Consider the following 17,557-nt stretch of genomic DNA (forward strand, 5'->3'; position numbering starts at 1 on the left):
CGCCTTATTTTATTTTTTTTTTTGCTATCATACACCTTCTATTAAACCACTCCTTTTTCCTGTTTTCTTTCCCCCTTACTCTTGGCACAAATTTTTCCACTCCCGAATTATAGAGGCCTAGAAAAATATTCTACTTCCTCTGTATCTCTCTTGTTTCTCTGAATTTTCTCCAATCTGCATTTTCCAAAAATTTTGTCAATCCTGTAAAGTTTGCTTTCCCAAAGTTGTATCTTCCCAGCCTATAAAGCTCGTCTCTTGGCCCCACGTTCCCTGTTATCATCTGGAACTCAATGACCACATGATCACTTTTTCCAATAGGACACAGATTTTTCAAGGATTCTGTTACATCGAGTTCTTTGGTAAACAGTAAATCTAGTCTTGCTGGTGTGTCCTCACCTCGGAACCGTGTCTCTTCTTTGATCCATTGCGTCTTCACATTGTTCATTGTTGTATTTAATAACATAGTGCCTCACGAATCTTCACTGCCTCCTGAGTCCCATTCCTCCCAATTCACCTCTTTACAATTGAAGTCACCCATTAAATATATATTGTTGCTTTTCTGAATCATTTTCTGTTAATAACTAGCCATGTCTGACAACATTTCCTGGTATTCTTCATCACTCCATGCTCTTGTCTTAGGGGGAACATACACTACTGCCATATCTCTCTTGCTATTCTATCCATTTTCTGATTTCATATATATCATTCAGCCCTGCCTTCTCCCATTTCCATGGTATCTACATTTATGTTGTTCTTCACTGCTATCATCACTCCTCCTCCCGTTTTTTCTTTTCAGGTAGTCAGCATGATGGTGCGGGTAGGACTGTGGAAAAGGGAGGGGAGGGAGATAAGCCTGGGCCCTGGCAATGGGGAGCATGGAAGGGGATGGAGGAGGGGCATGAGGGGGAGGGGAGAAGGGAGGCTGGCCAGGAAATTTTCACCATTCAGTGGGGAGGTGGTAGGGCATTTTAAGTCAGCTTGTGGGTTGCAGTCGGTATTACTCGCCTACTGGCAGTACTTTACGAATGATCCTGGTGGCCAGACGATTTTGACCATTCAGTAGGGATCCGTACAGCCATTCACGCTCAGCTTGTGGCTCATGCTCTGTTTTCCTCGAGCGCTGCAGGTATGTTACCAGTGATCAGGGTGGCTATGGGATTTCAACTATTCGGTGGAGAGCCATACAGCCTTGTTTGCTATGTTTGTGGGTTACTGTCTATTACATGCGTGCGGACAGAGAGGCCCCCAATGGACTTTTTTTTTTTTTTTCTTTGTGGGCCAGCCAGCACCCAAAGCCAAAACTTATATGACCAGTTATGGACAAATAAATCCGGTTACGGGTATAATAGAGCCAAGGTCTAATGAACGAATACAGAGCATGACCGGGTACAGACCGTCAGGGTAATCGGATGATTACCGTAATATGCTCGTGTATAGTAATGCTGTATTCATGTATAATATATTTGTGTATAATGACATGATTTGTGTATAATATGATATGAAATTGGACTTACTGTTGACTGGTGGGTTGCCAGGGTATGATAGTTACACCTTCAGACTCTTGTGCTGCGACTGTAGGAGTGCATTGTGTATGTTGTGAATGAAGAAACTTTAATTTGTGTGTGTGTGTGTGTGTATATTTACCTAATTTACCTAATTGTGATATACAGGAAATGAGCTATGCTCGTGGGGTCTCATCTCTGTTTCTCAATAAGTCAGATTTAGCTTTAAACTCGTTTAAGTTTATAGACTGGACGATCTCTTTGTCCAGGCTATTCCACAGGTCTATACATCTATAAGGAAAACTATATTTCTTGATATCCTTCAAGCTGCTTGGTTTTTTCAGTTTCATTCCATGTCCTCTTGTTACTCTCTTATCCCATAAAAACAGATCTTCTTTGTCAATTTTATCTACTCCCACCATGGTCCTGAACACTGCAATCATGTCTCCTCTCTTTCTCCTTTCTTCTAAGGAAGGCAAATCCAGCTTTTCCAGCCTCTCTCTTACAACAGATCTGCCAGACTGGGGACCAGTTTGGTTGCTGTTCTTTGTATTCTCTCAATCTTGTTTATATCTTTCTTTTTGTGTGGGGACCACACTACTGCTGCATATTCTAACCTGGGGTGAATCATGGCCGCTATCAATTTTTTCATCATCTCCTCATCAATATAATGAAAAGCTACTCTTATATTAGTCAGGAGTTTATACTGTATGTATCTCTAACTGTCTTGTTAATATGTTTTTCTGGTGACAAACTGTCCTGGACCAGCACTCCCAAATCTTTCTCTTCTCTCGCTTTTGTGATTGGTTCGTTACCCATCAAATAATTCAGTGATGGGCTCTTGGTACTTACACCCATTTCCAATATTTTAATTTCTTTGCATTAAATTTCATTTCCGACAACCGGCTCCAATCGTGTATCCTATCCATATCCTCCTGCGGCATTTTACAATCCTCCTCAACCTTTACCTTCCTCAAGATATTTGCATCATCAGCAAACAGACTTGCATAACTGTTCACTCCATTTACCATATCATTTACATAAATCAGGAACATTACTGGCGCCAACACCGAGCCCTGTGGGACTCCACTTGTTACTTCATGCCATCCAGATATTCATTCATTCATTCATTGCCAGACGCCATGTATCCCAAACGGGGTGGCCAAAGGCTTAGAGTTAATTGTTTTACAGGGAGGGGCACTAATCCTCCACCAACCCCACTTGACACGTAGGGCGAATGTTATGTCAACAGCATCTGATGTTCCCAGGCGGTCACCCATCCAAGTACTAACCAGACCCATTGTTGCTTAACTTTGCTGATCGGACAGAAAGCGGTGAACTCAACGTGGTATGGCCATATATATATATATATATATATATGTATATATATATATATATATATATATATATATATATATATTGTATATATATATATATATATATATATATATATATATATATATATATATACAATATATATATATATATATATATATATATATATATACAATATATATATATATATACAATATATATATATATATATATATATATATATATATATAAAAATAGTGTATATATATATATATATATATATAAATAGTGTATATATATATATATATATATATATAAATAGTGTATATATATATATATATATATATATATATATATATATATATATATATATATATATATATATATCTATCTATCTATCTATAGCCCGACGCCCTAACCCCGCAAAGGGTGGCCGCAGACAAAACGCCTCCAAGTCGCTCTGTCACCAACCATTTGACTACCCTCCCCCCAACTCACCCCCCCCTCCCTCACATACCTCTCAATCCATCCCTCCACCTCATCCTCGGTCTACCTCTCCCTCTCCCTCCCTCCACCTCACCTACATACACCCTCTTAGTCAGTCTTTCATTCTCCATTCTCTTCACATGTCCAAACCACCTCAGTGTATTTCTCCTAATCTTCTCAACCACATCCACATCCACCCCACATCTTTCCTTCACTTCTTCATTCGTCAACCTGTCCCTCCACGTCACTCCACTTGCTCCTCTCAAGTACAGTAACTCATTTCCACTGCTCTCACGCTTGATTGTTCCCCTCTTGCAAGGTCCATGCCTCGCTTCCATACGTCAGGGTAGGGATCACAATACTATCATGCAGTGACTTCTTAACTTCCATACTCACCTCCCTATTTCTCATCACTGCTTTCAGTGTACCAACAACCTTCCTTCCCTGCTGTATCCTATCCTTTATTACTGTTCTCATTTGTCTGTCTCTCAAAAAGTTTCTCGTCCATTCCAGGAGGTTCCCCTTCAGTCTTCCTATATGCTCTAGTTTCTACATTAGTCTCTCATGGGGTACCTTGTCAAAGGCCTTCTCCAAATCTAAATACACACAATCCACCCAACCATCTCTGTCCTGTAGCATGTCAATCGCTCTTGAGTAAAAAGTCAATAAGTTGGAAACACATGACCTTCCACTTCTAAATCCAATATGGCTATCTGCCAAAATATTCATCTCTTCCAGATATTTTATCTATCTAGCTTTCAGAATTCTTTCACACAATTTTGCGACCATTCTGGTTAGGGACACAGGTCTATAATTCAGAGGTTCTTCCCTGTTTCCTCCCTTATAAATTGGTACCACATTTACCCTCTTCCATTCTTGAGGCACTTTCCCCTCTTCCAGAGAACACACAATTAAACTGTGTGTGTGTGTGTGTGTGTGTGTGCGTGTGTGTGTAGGCCATCGACATTTACTCGTAATATGCTCATGCTTCTTGTTCAAGATGATGTACATCAAATATGGATTTTGTTGTAGGTGTAGTGTTTGTGCATCGGGGTTGTATTGTTGTGGTAGTGATTGTGTGAGTTGGGGGGGCTGTTGGAGGGGGTGGGGGTACAGTACTGTGTTTGGAGTGACAGGAGGACTCTTTGTGTTGCATCTATCACATACACATGTGCATTAGTGTTATCTGCTTTTTTGGAGGGGAGGGGGAGCATATGCTTCACAGCTGGTTCCCAAGGCCCAGTAGTCCTGCTGCATACCATACACCTCTACATGTCATCACTTTGACACCAACACCCACCATCCTCATTAAATGCATCCTAGTACTGCCTTATACCCCTGTTAATACCAATTCATTTGACTAATGCTGGTGTATTGGTATTAGCAGAGGTACTTTTACAGTATGTTGGCAGGTCTTCTGGCAGATCAACAAAGTGTGTCCATCTATTTATATATCTATTGCCAGACGCCATAATCCCATATGGGGTGGCCATTTGACTTTGAGTTATTTGTTTTACAGGAAGGGGCACTAACCCTCCACCAACCCATTTGCCGACATGTAGGGAGCACGTATGGTTTGGTTATATGGTTACCACCCAGCATTGTAAGTGGTTTCTTGGCTTACAGGAAACCATTTGGCTTGTCTCTCAATGTAAAGCCACCTGTAAAGGAAAGAAAACCAATAAGAAGTGACAGGAATGATGGGAGAAATATGAAAAAAGGAGGGCAGGCACAGAAAAAGAATGATAAAGGCTAAGAAAGAAGTAGGTAGCACTACATCAAGTGAGTGGATGATGGTCGCCACTACCTACCACAAAGTCTGCTTTTATGAAATTCAGATCCTTAAACTGTTCCTTGCCCCAGCCGGGATTTGAACCTAGGTTTGTGATTGGTGGGGAGAAAACTAGGCAAGTGTATCTTGTTTTAGGCATGAGATTGATCTCATTGTTTCTGGCAGGTGTGAGGAGGAGGGAAATGCCTACTGGAGAGTCATATCTCTTTGTGGAAAAAACATTGTAGGAAGTGGCTGTCCCCATGTGGGAGGTGGTATCCTGCCAGGCTGACCTAGATCCTCCTAACAGGATGCTAGAAAGGTTGGGGAGATTTTGTCCTTAGGTCAAAGCCGTAGTTCATCCTCCATGCCTGGGGTTCCCAGAACCACCATGAATAGGCTTCCTTTTGGAACTTTGTTTGAGAAAAACACCCTCCATTTGCTGGCTCAAAATATCTAGTGTCAGAGAAACTGAATATTCTGTATTGGGTTTATATTGTATTAGGCATCCCTACTGCCTATTTACTCTGACATAACAGAGTGAATGTGTTGTGTCAAAGGGCGCAACAAGAAGGGAGTGGTGGTGATTTACAGTAAATGATGTTGGAGGCAGTGGTGGGGCCCACTAGCCATACCCAAAGCCTCAGATACGCCCCCTAGCATTGAATCCATTAAATCATTCATCTTGGTCAATCTGGTGAGTGTTATGTTTGAATGGAGGGAGTGTGTGTGTGTTATACATGTAAGTAATATTGCCAATACATACTGTATTTAAGTGTACTGTGACTGTATTTTATGATGTTTTTATGTTTTATTGTTAATGTTATGTTATGATTTAATGTGTTAATAGCAACATTCAGGTAACTTTAGGACATATTTAAAATAGGAAGTACACTAGGAGGGTGAGTTTTCTTACAGGCCTGGTTCCTGATAGCTTATATCCCATAAGGTCAATGGTTAGGTGGATTTGCAGTGCGTCCCTGCGTCCAAGGCCTGGAGGGGCTGGGTTTACGATGGAAGAGTTGAGAGGTAGGATGGGACTGAAGTGTATTGGTGTTGTGATGAGGAGAGGTAGATTGAGATGGTTTGGACATGTGGAGAGAATGGGGGATGATAATTGGGTGAGGAAGGTGAGAAGTGTTAATATTGGGGGTGGGATTATGAGGGGTAGACCGAGAAAGACATGGGACGAGGTCATTAAGTGTGACCTCAGGGTTAAGGGACTGAACAGGGAGGCTGCAATGGATCGTGCAGCGTGGAGAGCCGCCATTAGGTTACCAAGGCCGACACATGCAAGCATGTTGGAGCCTTTAAAAACGAAACGAAATGGTCAGAGCCTCAACTTTGGCAGAATCAACTTTCACGACACTTTTCACACCCCCTGTTTGGCACGAAACCTGGTGCCCTACTGTACTGTATTCTGAAACCTACCAGTACTGGCTGCTTAGGGCTTAGTGCCTGAAAAGCTAATATAGCCGTAGTAAGAAATACTTATCTCTGTTCACAGAACCAGCTGAGGCCAGTAAATATATTTTATGAAAAAATTTTTGTGTGAGCAATCCATCTTCTTTAGAAAGCAAAATTCTGCTGGCTCCCAGCCAGTTTTATTCTGATTTGCATAAAAAAAAAAAAATGTGTTTTGCAAGATCCAAGGTTCATTTGATGATATACATTCCTTACTTGTGCAGGAGAGTGTGCACCTGTAATCTACACCCATATCCAAAATCTGCGCAGGATGGAGCTGGAGTGTGCTGTACAGAAGTATGCATGGGGTGTGCGAGGGTTTGCAAGCAGCGTAGCACAGCTGGCCAAAGCCATGCAACCAGAACTGGAAGTGACTGACGACCAGCCGTTTGCAGAATTGTGGATGGGTACACATCCTAGTGGCCCCTCCATTATCAAAGGTAGTACAGGAAGATTGTAGAGAATGCATATTCCTTGGTTTTTGGATGGTCCACATGACACACAAGACTTTTTATACTGTTGTTCTATTACCACATTAATACATTCTGTGTGATTTTTAAAACTTAATTAATGCTATCTCCAGACAGTTTTATTTTTTATTTGTTTATTTTTTTTTTATTCAAGGAGGAAGGAACCAAAGACCAGGAGCCCACAAACTGTTCCTTCCAAGAAAAAACAAAAACAATACAAAAGAGAGCCAAATTCAAGATCCACTCATTTCGAGATACCTGGACACACTGCGTTTGAAAGACTGGAGATCATAGGATGTAGGAAATACAGACAAAGGGAGACAGTTCCAGAGTTGACCTGTTGCATAAATGAAGGACTGGGAGTAGTGGTTAGCTCTTGCATTAGAGAGTTGGACAGAAAAGGGATGAGAGTTTGTTGCTAGACAGGTGCTACATGCTTGTCGTAGAGGTGGAGGGATGCAAGCAGACAGTTCAGAGGAGCAGTGACCATTTAGCCTGACTTTTTTTTTTTTCTTTTTTCTTTTTTTACTGGAAGGGTTAGATATAGCCATTATTAACTTCTTTATTACAAGATAATTTTCTCAAACCAGCAAGTTATCTGGAGGAAGGAACAACAAAGGGTGTTGATGGTATGTGGCATATGAAAGGACTGCAGAACTTCAGGAAACAGACTGTCAGATCTGTGCTCTGAGAAAAAAGAGAACAAAAGCAGAACATTAAAATCAGTCCTCCATTTCCTCAGATCTTGTATATACCAGTAAGTTATAGATAGTTTACATACATATACTACCAGTAACAAGGCTGAGTGTTGTTATCATCATCATCATCATCATCATCATGACAATTATGATTACAACCTTTTTTCTCTCTAATGATGTGGCATAAGGTCCAGAGAAAAGGGTAGAGAAAATAAAAAAGAGAAGAACAATCAACAACATGCCTGATGAAATAGCCTGACCCTCATTCACTCACAAAGCTTGCCTGGGAATCCTGGCTCCACCTTAGTTCTAATCATCTACACATTATTTTTCTTTATACATGTGCTTCACATACACCTGCCAGATAGTCATTGCAGTGAACATCAAGTGAAAAATTAGATGCCAAACCCATGTCAGATACTCCTCGATGTGTAATTCATTTACCTGATTCCATATCCTCATCAACCGCCATACCTCATTGTCATATTTATATATGTGCTATGTCCATCCACCCATTTATTACATCAAGGCTCTGCTCAATTCATTGATGTTCACCTTGGCACTTAAAGCATTGTTCGGAGAGTGTAGAACTGGGTTACCAAGAGAGCTGTTTTATGCTGATGATTTAGTTTTGATTGCTGAAAGTATGCAGGAGGCTAGAGAGAATTGTAAGAAGTAGAGGGATAGGAAAGGATGCAAGTTAGTATAGTGATCCCATGGTTGTCGCGTATAATTGGTACCACACCTAGTGTATGATAACAAAATTGTGCAATAACAAAAGCACAGAACCAATGAGACTTATCCTAATTGTTACTGGACACCCCACTTGTAAACCCACATTTTCCCATTTACAACAGTTTAGACCCACTAAATACATACTTACATACATACTGTTATGGTAAGTGTTAGAAACATGCATTGGCATGGTTAGGTTAACAGAAAATGATGAAAAGAACACAATAAGGAAGAAACACATATCATACAAGGACTTGAAATGGACTTGAGGTAAGGGGTTCTGAGGCTTGAGGGTAGAGAGTTAGTGATCACCACCTTGAATTAACTCCTTGTGAAGGGCCTCATCATTGAATCTTATAAAGTCTTCAGGAACCACAGATTTTCCACCATCATTGTTGACAGAAACCAGCTCAGGCGTGCAGTAATGGCAAGAGTGCAGATTTTCGTCCAGCAATTTCAACAAAACCACTATAATCAAGCACGTGATAACCAAGGGATCACTGTAATGGTAAAAAAAGGGATAGGGGGAGAGGCTTGGTCAGTTGGTGTGAGGGAACTAATGGTATGGAAAATGGTGTGCAACCCAGTGCTTGTGTGTGTATGAAAGTTTTAGGAGTTTTGTCCAGTGTACTGTACAGTAAAGCCAATAAAATCTAGGTCAGTAAATGATGCACTGGTGTTAGAGGTAGACTGTAGGATGTGAGATGTTTTCTTTGTGCATTATTTAGGAGTATCCAGGTTGTAGATGATAGAATAGAAAGCATTGACTTGGGAGACAGCCACGTGGAAGGAGTTTTGTTACCTGGGGTACATGTTTAGTACAGGAAGAGAGGCAGAGGCTAGTTCCATTGCTAGAATGAGAAATGGAAGGAAAAAATTTAGGGATCTGTTACCTCTCCTGACAGTGAAGAGCCGTTGCATTTGTATCAAGGGTATTACTGTGCCTGTGTTAATTCGATGGGTCTGAGAAGAAACTCATATTGTGTTTTGATGTTAATGCATGGATGTGGCCATTGTGCAATGCACAATAACATTATCTCTGCATCAAGGTGGGCTGTTATTTGATGTATCATAATCTACCACACTACGTGGCTCTGATGACCACCCTACATGTGGCGGTGCAATGCAACATGGATGGAGTAGCTGTGGCATCCACCCAAGAGCCAGACCTCCTCACATTTCCCTGCATCTTGCCATAGAAAGGACCTTGGTGAGGCCCTGTATGCTACAGGGGGACATCTGATCCCTACAGGGTGTACGATCTAGGCAACCCTGGCATCAGAACAACTGATATCTTAGTTTTCACTTTTTTGAGTTGCCTTTTCTTTTCTTTTCTTTTTTTTTTTTCTCTTTTTTTCCACCAAAACCCCTTTATCCAAATCAGCATTCTAGTTTATCCAAATTCACAATTTAAAAAAAACATGAATGAATTTGTAATTATACAAACTACCAAACACAGAAATGCCCAGCTAACCCCCCAGAAAGTGTGCTTGTACACTTGCTCCAGAAAGTATCGGTGCACTGTCGTTCCGATGCCATCCGAAATGATTCAACCATGTGGCAGCGACAGCCTGTTAATACCTATATATATTATAACATTTACTGCCATTCCCTACTCATTATGAAGGACACAAGAGGAATCTGATATAGCAGTCATCTATTGTGTGGGATGCCTGCGTGAGGGAGGACAGAACCGATTTCCAGTTGCCTTTGTTCCACGTGGCATAATATTTAAAACATATTCTGCACCGATACTTTCTGGAGCGAGTGTACATAGATTCCATGGCCATTGCACACTTGGTCATAGCAGTGCTCATTATAACTGCAAGATGGAAATCTGCTTTCCTGCTGTTATTGCACATTTTTGGTTAAAATCATCATTATCATGCACCTGAGCTGGTTCCTGCCAACAGTGAAGGTGCAGTACAGGTGTACCCAGATATCTGTCGGGTGTCCATACCTATGACATTCGTCAGATATCATGTTTCTTGAATTTCTAAGCAATTTTCCCCATAAGTTTTTTAAGAAATAGTTTAAGATGCATTCTAGCCCCCCACCCAGAACCCATAAATATCCAATGTAATCTACCAACAAAAGACAGAAAATAAAACCATTGATACAGTATTTATAACAAGTACAGTAAGTGTCTGAAGGATTTATTTTTTCTAAAAGTACCATGGTAGGTGGGGGCGCTTGCCATCCACTGACTCGATGTAGTGCTGCTCTCAGGTGATTGTCCTTTTCTCTCTTCCTTCCTTCTTTCCTTCCTTCCTCTTCTGTCTTTCTTTCCTTCATTCTTTCCTCTTCCTTCTGTCTACGGGTGACTCTACACTGAGTGACAAGCCAAATGGTTTCCTGTACACCAGGAAACCATTTACAGTGCTGGGTGGTAACCATAGAACCAGAGTACGGCACCTGATGGTTTAGCGGGTAATTAAAGCACTCCAATCAGATTGAGCCAGTGCAGGTTTATATCCAAGGGGTGGTTGGGGTTTATTGCTCTAATGCCACTCAGGGATGAATGAGGCTAACTCTCATGTTGTCAGGACCAATTTGCCTAGCCCCGGGCTCGTATGCACCTCATGGGGCAACACAGGACTGGATGATGATGAATGAATGAATGAACCATGCTTATTTGTTGATACAGTAACCAGTTTATGCATTTGTTAAGGGTACCTTGCAAACTAGTACACAGCCAGTTCTGTGTACAAAGGGATATGGTTTTTTTGCCATTATAAAACCTCACATTCACAGACCAAGAATTTATTTGTCTCTCTTCTCACTCCCTCTGTATTTTTCTCCCACTTTTCCTCTTTGTCATGTCTCATTTCCTAATCCCTCTCCTCCACTTGTTACTTCTATCCCTCTCTCTTATTAATTATTAAGTCGCAAAAGGTTATAAAAAAAAAAAAATCAGTAAGAGAGGAAACACACAAGACATCTGTGTATTTTGCCCTTTTATCGCTTGCCTAGATAATGTTTACACAGATCCCACACAGGCGATTTTGGCCTCTGCAGCTGTCAGGAGGGATACATTCTCTCTCTCTCTCTCTCTCTCATTATGGGCACCTTTGCTGTTTCCCATAAATATTGTTTTTCCCATTGTGAACTTTTTTGTACTTTGTTGTCAGTAAAAATGGTCATTGTTCTAAAAGAAAGAAAGAAACAAAAAGATGTCATAAATCAACAGACCTGCAACTTTTGTACACCAGGAGAGAGCAGATTTGCATTCCCCTCTCTCCCCTCTCTTGTCCCCCCTACTCTTTGGCCCACTGCACCCTCCTTCCCACCCTGCGCTGTTCTTTCCTTCCTTCCTGTATGCCTCGTTTTCCTCCCACCATTCTGCTGCATTCCCTCTTTCTTCCATTCCTTCTTTACCTGCCCTTCTTACACCCAAGTCCATTTTACCTGGAAGCACACAGTGGTGTGTAGGACCAAATGTACTGTATGCTTCCAGATGTTAAGGATTTTGGGCCTCATCTTCAACTACAGGAGGTGGGCTAGTTTTTATGGCAACTGTGTGTACCTTCACTCAGCGCTAGCATCCACCACAAAATACCACAGTTATGTTGGGAAATATCAGTACAGCATGCCCCCATTTTACGATGAGGATGCCTTTGAAAAAATTCATTGCATAACAGTTTATTGTATGTCAAGTCAGTCATAACCTAAATCACTGGGGATACATTTTTGGCCAAAGCTCACCAACCTCCCAAAAATCAAGTTTCCAACTCACCTAGAGTGGTAGCTAGTTTACATCACTGCACTGCATTTGCTGCATGAACTCAAGCATCATAGTATTTTCATTCATTAACACTAATACACCCAGTAGTAACCACATTCCTAAGCCATCTTGATACAAATAGGTAGCTATAAGCTTGCATGTCAGCATTTGCATAAGCGAAAATACCAATTGTGCATTGACCACTGAGGCTTCGTACGGGATTATAGTGATCTTTGTATCATATTGCTTATAAAGGCTCCAACATGCTTGCATGCATCAGCCTTGGCCACCTAGTGGCAGCATGCTGCATTGCTCAATCTCTGGCGGTCTCCCAATTCAGTGACTTTTCCCTGAGGTCACACTATTACCTCATCCCAGTTTTTTTTTTTGTTTTTTTTTTATCGATCTGCCCCTTGCAACCCTACCCCCGACGTTCACACTTCTCACCATTCACACTCAGTTGTCATCCCCGGTTCTCTCAGCATACCAAAGCCATCTCAGTCTACCCCTCCTCATCACAACACCATTCCAATTCCATCCTTCCTCTCAACTCTTCAGTTGCAATCCTAGGAGCCCCCTCCTCCCTCAGGCCTCTAATTCTAGGTCACACAACACATTTGTGCAATCATTGTCATTTCTGAACGTTTAAGCATATGAATGTATGAATAATCCCATCCTTTACTTCCCAGGTCTAACTCTCATACAGCATTACACACCTAACACATCCTGCATACAAAGATCCCTTGGCATGGAGGGAGATCTCTCTCAGTATTAGGAGAGTCAACAGCAGCTCCCTGAACTTCCTCCATCCACTTCTTACTCTACCCACAGAGCTAGCTCCAGCCCCACCTCCAGCACATAACACGTTCCCCAAATATCAGAACTCCTTCAAACACTAAAGGGACTCTTCAGCAAAATCAGTTCTTCCATGCCTGGCATTCTCTTAATGCTGTCCTCAACACAAATGAAATCAGCATTATTTTGCAGTCTATCCCTAATACCTCTACATCATCTATGCACTCACTTACCACAAACACTGCACAAGATGGAGTTACTTCCCACACCCTTGTGACAAACTGCACATGGTCACACTCCCTCTACTTTGATAGTACCACCACCAGCCCAAGATGTCATTGCTTTTGTTTTATATGTGTTTACACCCAAACCCTTGTGCTCCATTCTGTCTCTACACTTCCTAGATCTTTGCTCTGCCACTCTTTCATTTTCTGCAGTCAACACCAAGTCATCAGCATACAACATCTCCCTTGGGAGTCCATTTCTGAAGTTGCCTGAGAGAGCATCAAGCACCGTGATGAACAACAAGGAGCCCAAGATTGACCCCAGATGCATGCCAACATTCTTGGAGAACTTATCACTTAAATCTCCAGTCAGTCTTACCTCAATGCGAGCATTCTCATACTTAGCTATAACCACTCCAGTCAGTCACTTCTCGATCCCAAGCTTTCTCATTGCCCACCTGGCTGTATCCTTGGGGACCGTAAAAGGCCTTCTTTATATTTTTATTTTTTATTTATTTATTTTTCTTTTAAGCTGTTGGACAATGAATATGGCATCAGTGGTCCCGCTGCCTGGCATAAATCCAAACTGCATCTCGGCAGTATTCACCCTTTCCCTAATCATACCTTCTAGGACCCCATTAACTTCAATATCTGCTTCAAAAGTTGTATGCCTCTATTACTGTATTTCTTTTTGCCAGGGCATCACCCCTCCCCTTGTATACATTTACAACCACACTCTTCAGCCAGTCATGTGGGACAGTACACTCATATATAATTGTATTTTTTAAATCAGTAACCAAACCCACTTCTGTATCTCCTGAGGCCCTCAGCATTTCAGCAGCCAACCTAGACACACCCACTGCCTTCACCAACCGCATCCTGCATATTGCCTTGCTCACAGTAGCCGCAAGCAGCATCAGCCAAAGGCCAGGGGCCAAACACTGGATCCGCTGACTCCAAACCTTCCCAGTTCCAGTTTAAATCCTCATTCAGCAACCAGTTACGATGCTCACTCAAATCATTTTTACTAACCTCACTGTCTACCCAACTTTTCCATCGTCATTCTTCACACACTGCTCACCTAAGATATACCTGTTTTCCACCCCTCTGACTGATGTGCCATATTAAATACTGCACTACGTTCCTCCTTTTGATGTTATTTAGGTTATCCAGTAAAAGTCTGTGAGACTCAGATTTTGCCTTATATACCTTCTTTCAAGCCCAACATTTGGCAGCCAAATATATCTCTCAGTTACCACCCCATTTCCATTCTTGAAAGTCTTCTCCATAACTGCATCTTCTACACCCTCATCTCATCACCATGTTGCCTTATGTTTTGGAGGGTCCCTTGTCCAGCCATACCCAGAGTCAGTAACTCTCAAGAGATTGTTCTTGAGAGCTTTGTATTGTTCATAAGCACTTCTGTCAACAGCTCTCTGTACAGCTATGGCTCTACTCATTTCACTGTAGAAAGCATCACTTACTGCGTGGTTTTTCAGCTTGCATATTTTACTGGAGGAAAGATTTAGGATGTGGAGAAATGGTATGGGGTGCAAGGACTTAAGAGTAAACGCAGATAAAACAAAAGTGATAATATCTACTGTAGGGTTGGTGGCTATACTGTCAGAGAAGAGGGAGAGTAGCCATGTGCAATTTGCCAGAAGGGTGTTGGAAGTAATTCCATCTTGTGCAGTGTTAGTGATAAGGGGGTACATAAGAGATATAGTGGCATTAGAGGTAGACTATGAGAGAATGTTGCTTGTATGTGTGCACAGTGTGTCTGGGAGAGCAGACAGAGATTGTCAGTCGTGAAAGGATTGAACTTGCTGGTGAATCTCTTGAGTGTGTGGAAGAGTTTTTTTTGGGAGACATGTTATGTGCTGGAGGTGGGGCTGAAGCTAGCTCTGTGGCTAGGATGAGAAATGGTTGGAAGAAGTTCAGAATGCTGTTGCCTCTCCTGACATTGAGAGGGCTCTCCCTATGTGCTAAGGAATCTTTGTATGCAGCATGTGTTAGTGTAATGCTGTATGGTAGTGAGACCTGGGCAGTAAAGGAAGAGGATATTTGCAGGCTCAAACATACAGAAATGACAATGATTAGGTGGATGGGTAGTGCATCCCTGAGTGCAAGGCCTGGGGGGCAAGGTTTATGATGGAAGAGTTGAGAGGTAGGATGGGACTGGAGTGTATTGGTGTTGTGATGAGGAGAGGTAGATTGAGATGGCTTGGGCATGTGGAGAGGATGGGGGATGATAATTGGGTACAGAAAGTGAGAAGCATTAATACTGGGGATGGGGTTGCGAGGGGTATGGCGAAAAGACATGGGACAAGGTCATTAAGTGTGACCTGAGGGTTAAGGGACTGAACAGGGAGGCTGCCAGAGATCAAGCAGCATGGAGAGCCCCCTTTAGGTGACCAAACCGATGCATGCAAACATGTTGGAGCCTTCAAAAACGAAACGATGCATAGGTCCTTTTTTTAACCTCCCATTTGGTTTATAGCAGAATAGAATATAAAGTACAGTGATCCCTTGGTTGTCATGCATAACTGGTACTGCATCTGTTGCATGGTAATGAAACTGAATGATAATGTAAGCACCAGTATCTGAGTCTTATTTTTTACGCAGTTTTGACATTAAATCTTTTTTTACTGGTCTGACATTAGATGAAACAATAGATATTTGTTTGTCATTAGTATATCAGGGAGTAGATATTTTTAATGGCATGACCCAATCTGTTTTTAAGGAGTTATTATCACTTTGTGTAAAAGATGTCCTTGTTGTGTTTAATGAAAATTTGTATAAACCAGTTGACGGGGTAGCGATGGGTTCACCATTAGGACCCATACTAGCGAACATGTTTCTCTGCTACCATGAGAAAATGTGGCTAGAAGCATGTCCATCAAATTTTATACCCATTTTATATAGGAGGTATGTGGATGACACTCTAGTAATATTTGAAGCCAAAGGACACTCGTTTAAATTCTTAGAATACCTCAACAGACAGCATAAAAATATTTCCTTCACATTAGAGATGGAGAAAAATAATCAACTCCTCTTTTTAGTTTAATTATTTCGAAAAGCAGTGGTAAACCTTTTCAGGTTTGGGCACAAGCTTTTTTAGTTTCAGTCATATCAGATACAGGATCAGTGCTGTAAAGACTCTTATTCACACAGCATTTTGTCTGTCATCTACATACTCCCTTTTTCTTAGTGAAGTAACTTTTTTGAGGAACCATTTTGTGAATAATGGTTACAGTGCACAATTGTTTCATAAATTGGTGAACATTTTCCTGAACTAAAGATACCAACCTAAACAGTGTTCCCCTGCAGTGAGTAAAGAGGTAGTCTACTTAATTTTACCTTACCTAGAAGAGATTTCTGCAAAAATAGAACAAACTTTATTCAAAAGGTTATGAAAATTTTACCCTAGTATAGATTTTGGTTCATTCACCTCAGTTCTTTCAAAGTTGTGTCTTTGTTTCGGTTTAAGGACTCTCTGCCAGTTGACTTACGTTCGTCAGTAGTTTACTCATTTACCTGCCCTAGTTGCCAAACAGGGTATGTTGGGAGTACATTACATGCTTTCAAAACACGCACCACCGAACATATGGGTCAGTCGGGCGGAACGGGTCGTAGGCTTCATTCACCACCTTATTCAGCAGTGAGGGAGCATAGTGTTCAGTGTGATACTCGTCTTAAATGTGAATATTTTAAAATACAGTACTTGATAGCTGCTCCAGTGACAGTGTAAGAATCTTAGAGTCCTTGTATATTAAATTGCACAAGCCCCAACTTAACAATACTGTATCATCCTACTCCCTAAACATAACTTAATTCTCTTATTTACCACTGATGTATTTTTAAAGTACTTCGATATTTACATGTAAGTAATTTTAATAATTTTATCATTTTAGACCACTGAAGATGACATTAGAGAAATGTCAAAATGTCTGGTAATAAAGTCCATTATGTTCGTCACAACACTGTGTTTACTCTTCCTGCTGAGATTTATCCTCATTGATACCAGTACCCCACTTGTAAACCCAAATTTTCACTTTTACAACAATTTAAATCCACCAGATACATACTTACTTTTATGGTACATACATTTTTGGTAAGTTTAATAAGCACACACAGGCATGCTTAGGTTAATAGAGAATTATTGAATGGTTACAATAAGGAAGGACTATATACCATATAGAGACCCGAAATGGACTTGAGGTAAGGGGTTCTGAGGCTAGGGAGTGGAGACTTAGTGGTCACCACCATCTGGAGTTAGCTCCTCAAGTAGGGCCTCATTTTTGTAATGCCTCAAAGCCATGAGAATCACAGCTTTGGCACCATCATTGTCGGCAGAAACCACCTCAGGCGTGC

General features: G+C 41.3%; 1 protein-coding gene and 1 pseudogene across 1 annotated transcript in view; one reads left to right on the forward strand and one right to left on the reverse strand.

Annotated features, from left to right (window-relative positions):
- Positions 1 to 2,745: 2,745 nt before the first annotated feature.
- LOC145415234 (5S ribosomal RNA) lies at positions 2,746 to 2,864 on the reverse strand (annotated as a pseudogene).
- A 3,910-nt stretch (positions 2,865 to 6,774) lies between these two features.
- Positions 6,775 to 17,557, forward strand: part of LOC145414913 (mannose-6-phosphate isomerase-like) — a 273,834-nt gene continuing 263,051 nt past the window's right edge. The window contains exon 1 of the mRNA XM_080284329.1: positions 6,775 to 6,977. Within this exon, the coding sequence (XP_080140455.1) occupies positions 6,809 to 6,977 (169 nt within the window). The 5' untranslated portion in view covers positions 6,775 to 6,808. The remainder of the gene's footprint in view (positions 6,978 to 17,557) is intronic.

The sequence above is a fragment of the Coenobita brevimanus genome, chromosome 101 (genome assembly GCF_032717465.1).
Source record: "Coenobita brevimanus isolate Jiangsu-jjx chromosome 101, ASM3271746v2, whole genome shotgun sequence".
Classification (NCBI taxonomy): domain Eukaryota; kingdom Metazoa; phylum Arthropoda; class Malacostraca; order Decapoda; family Coenobitidae; genus Coenobita; species Coenobita brevimanus.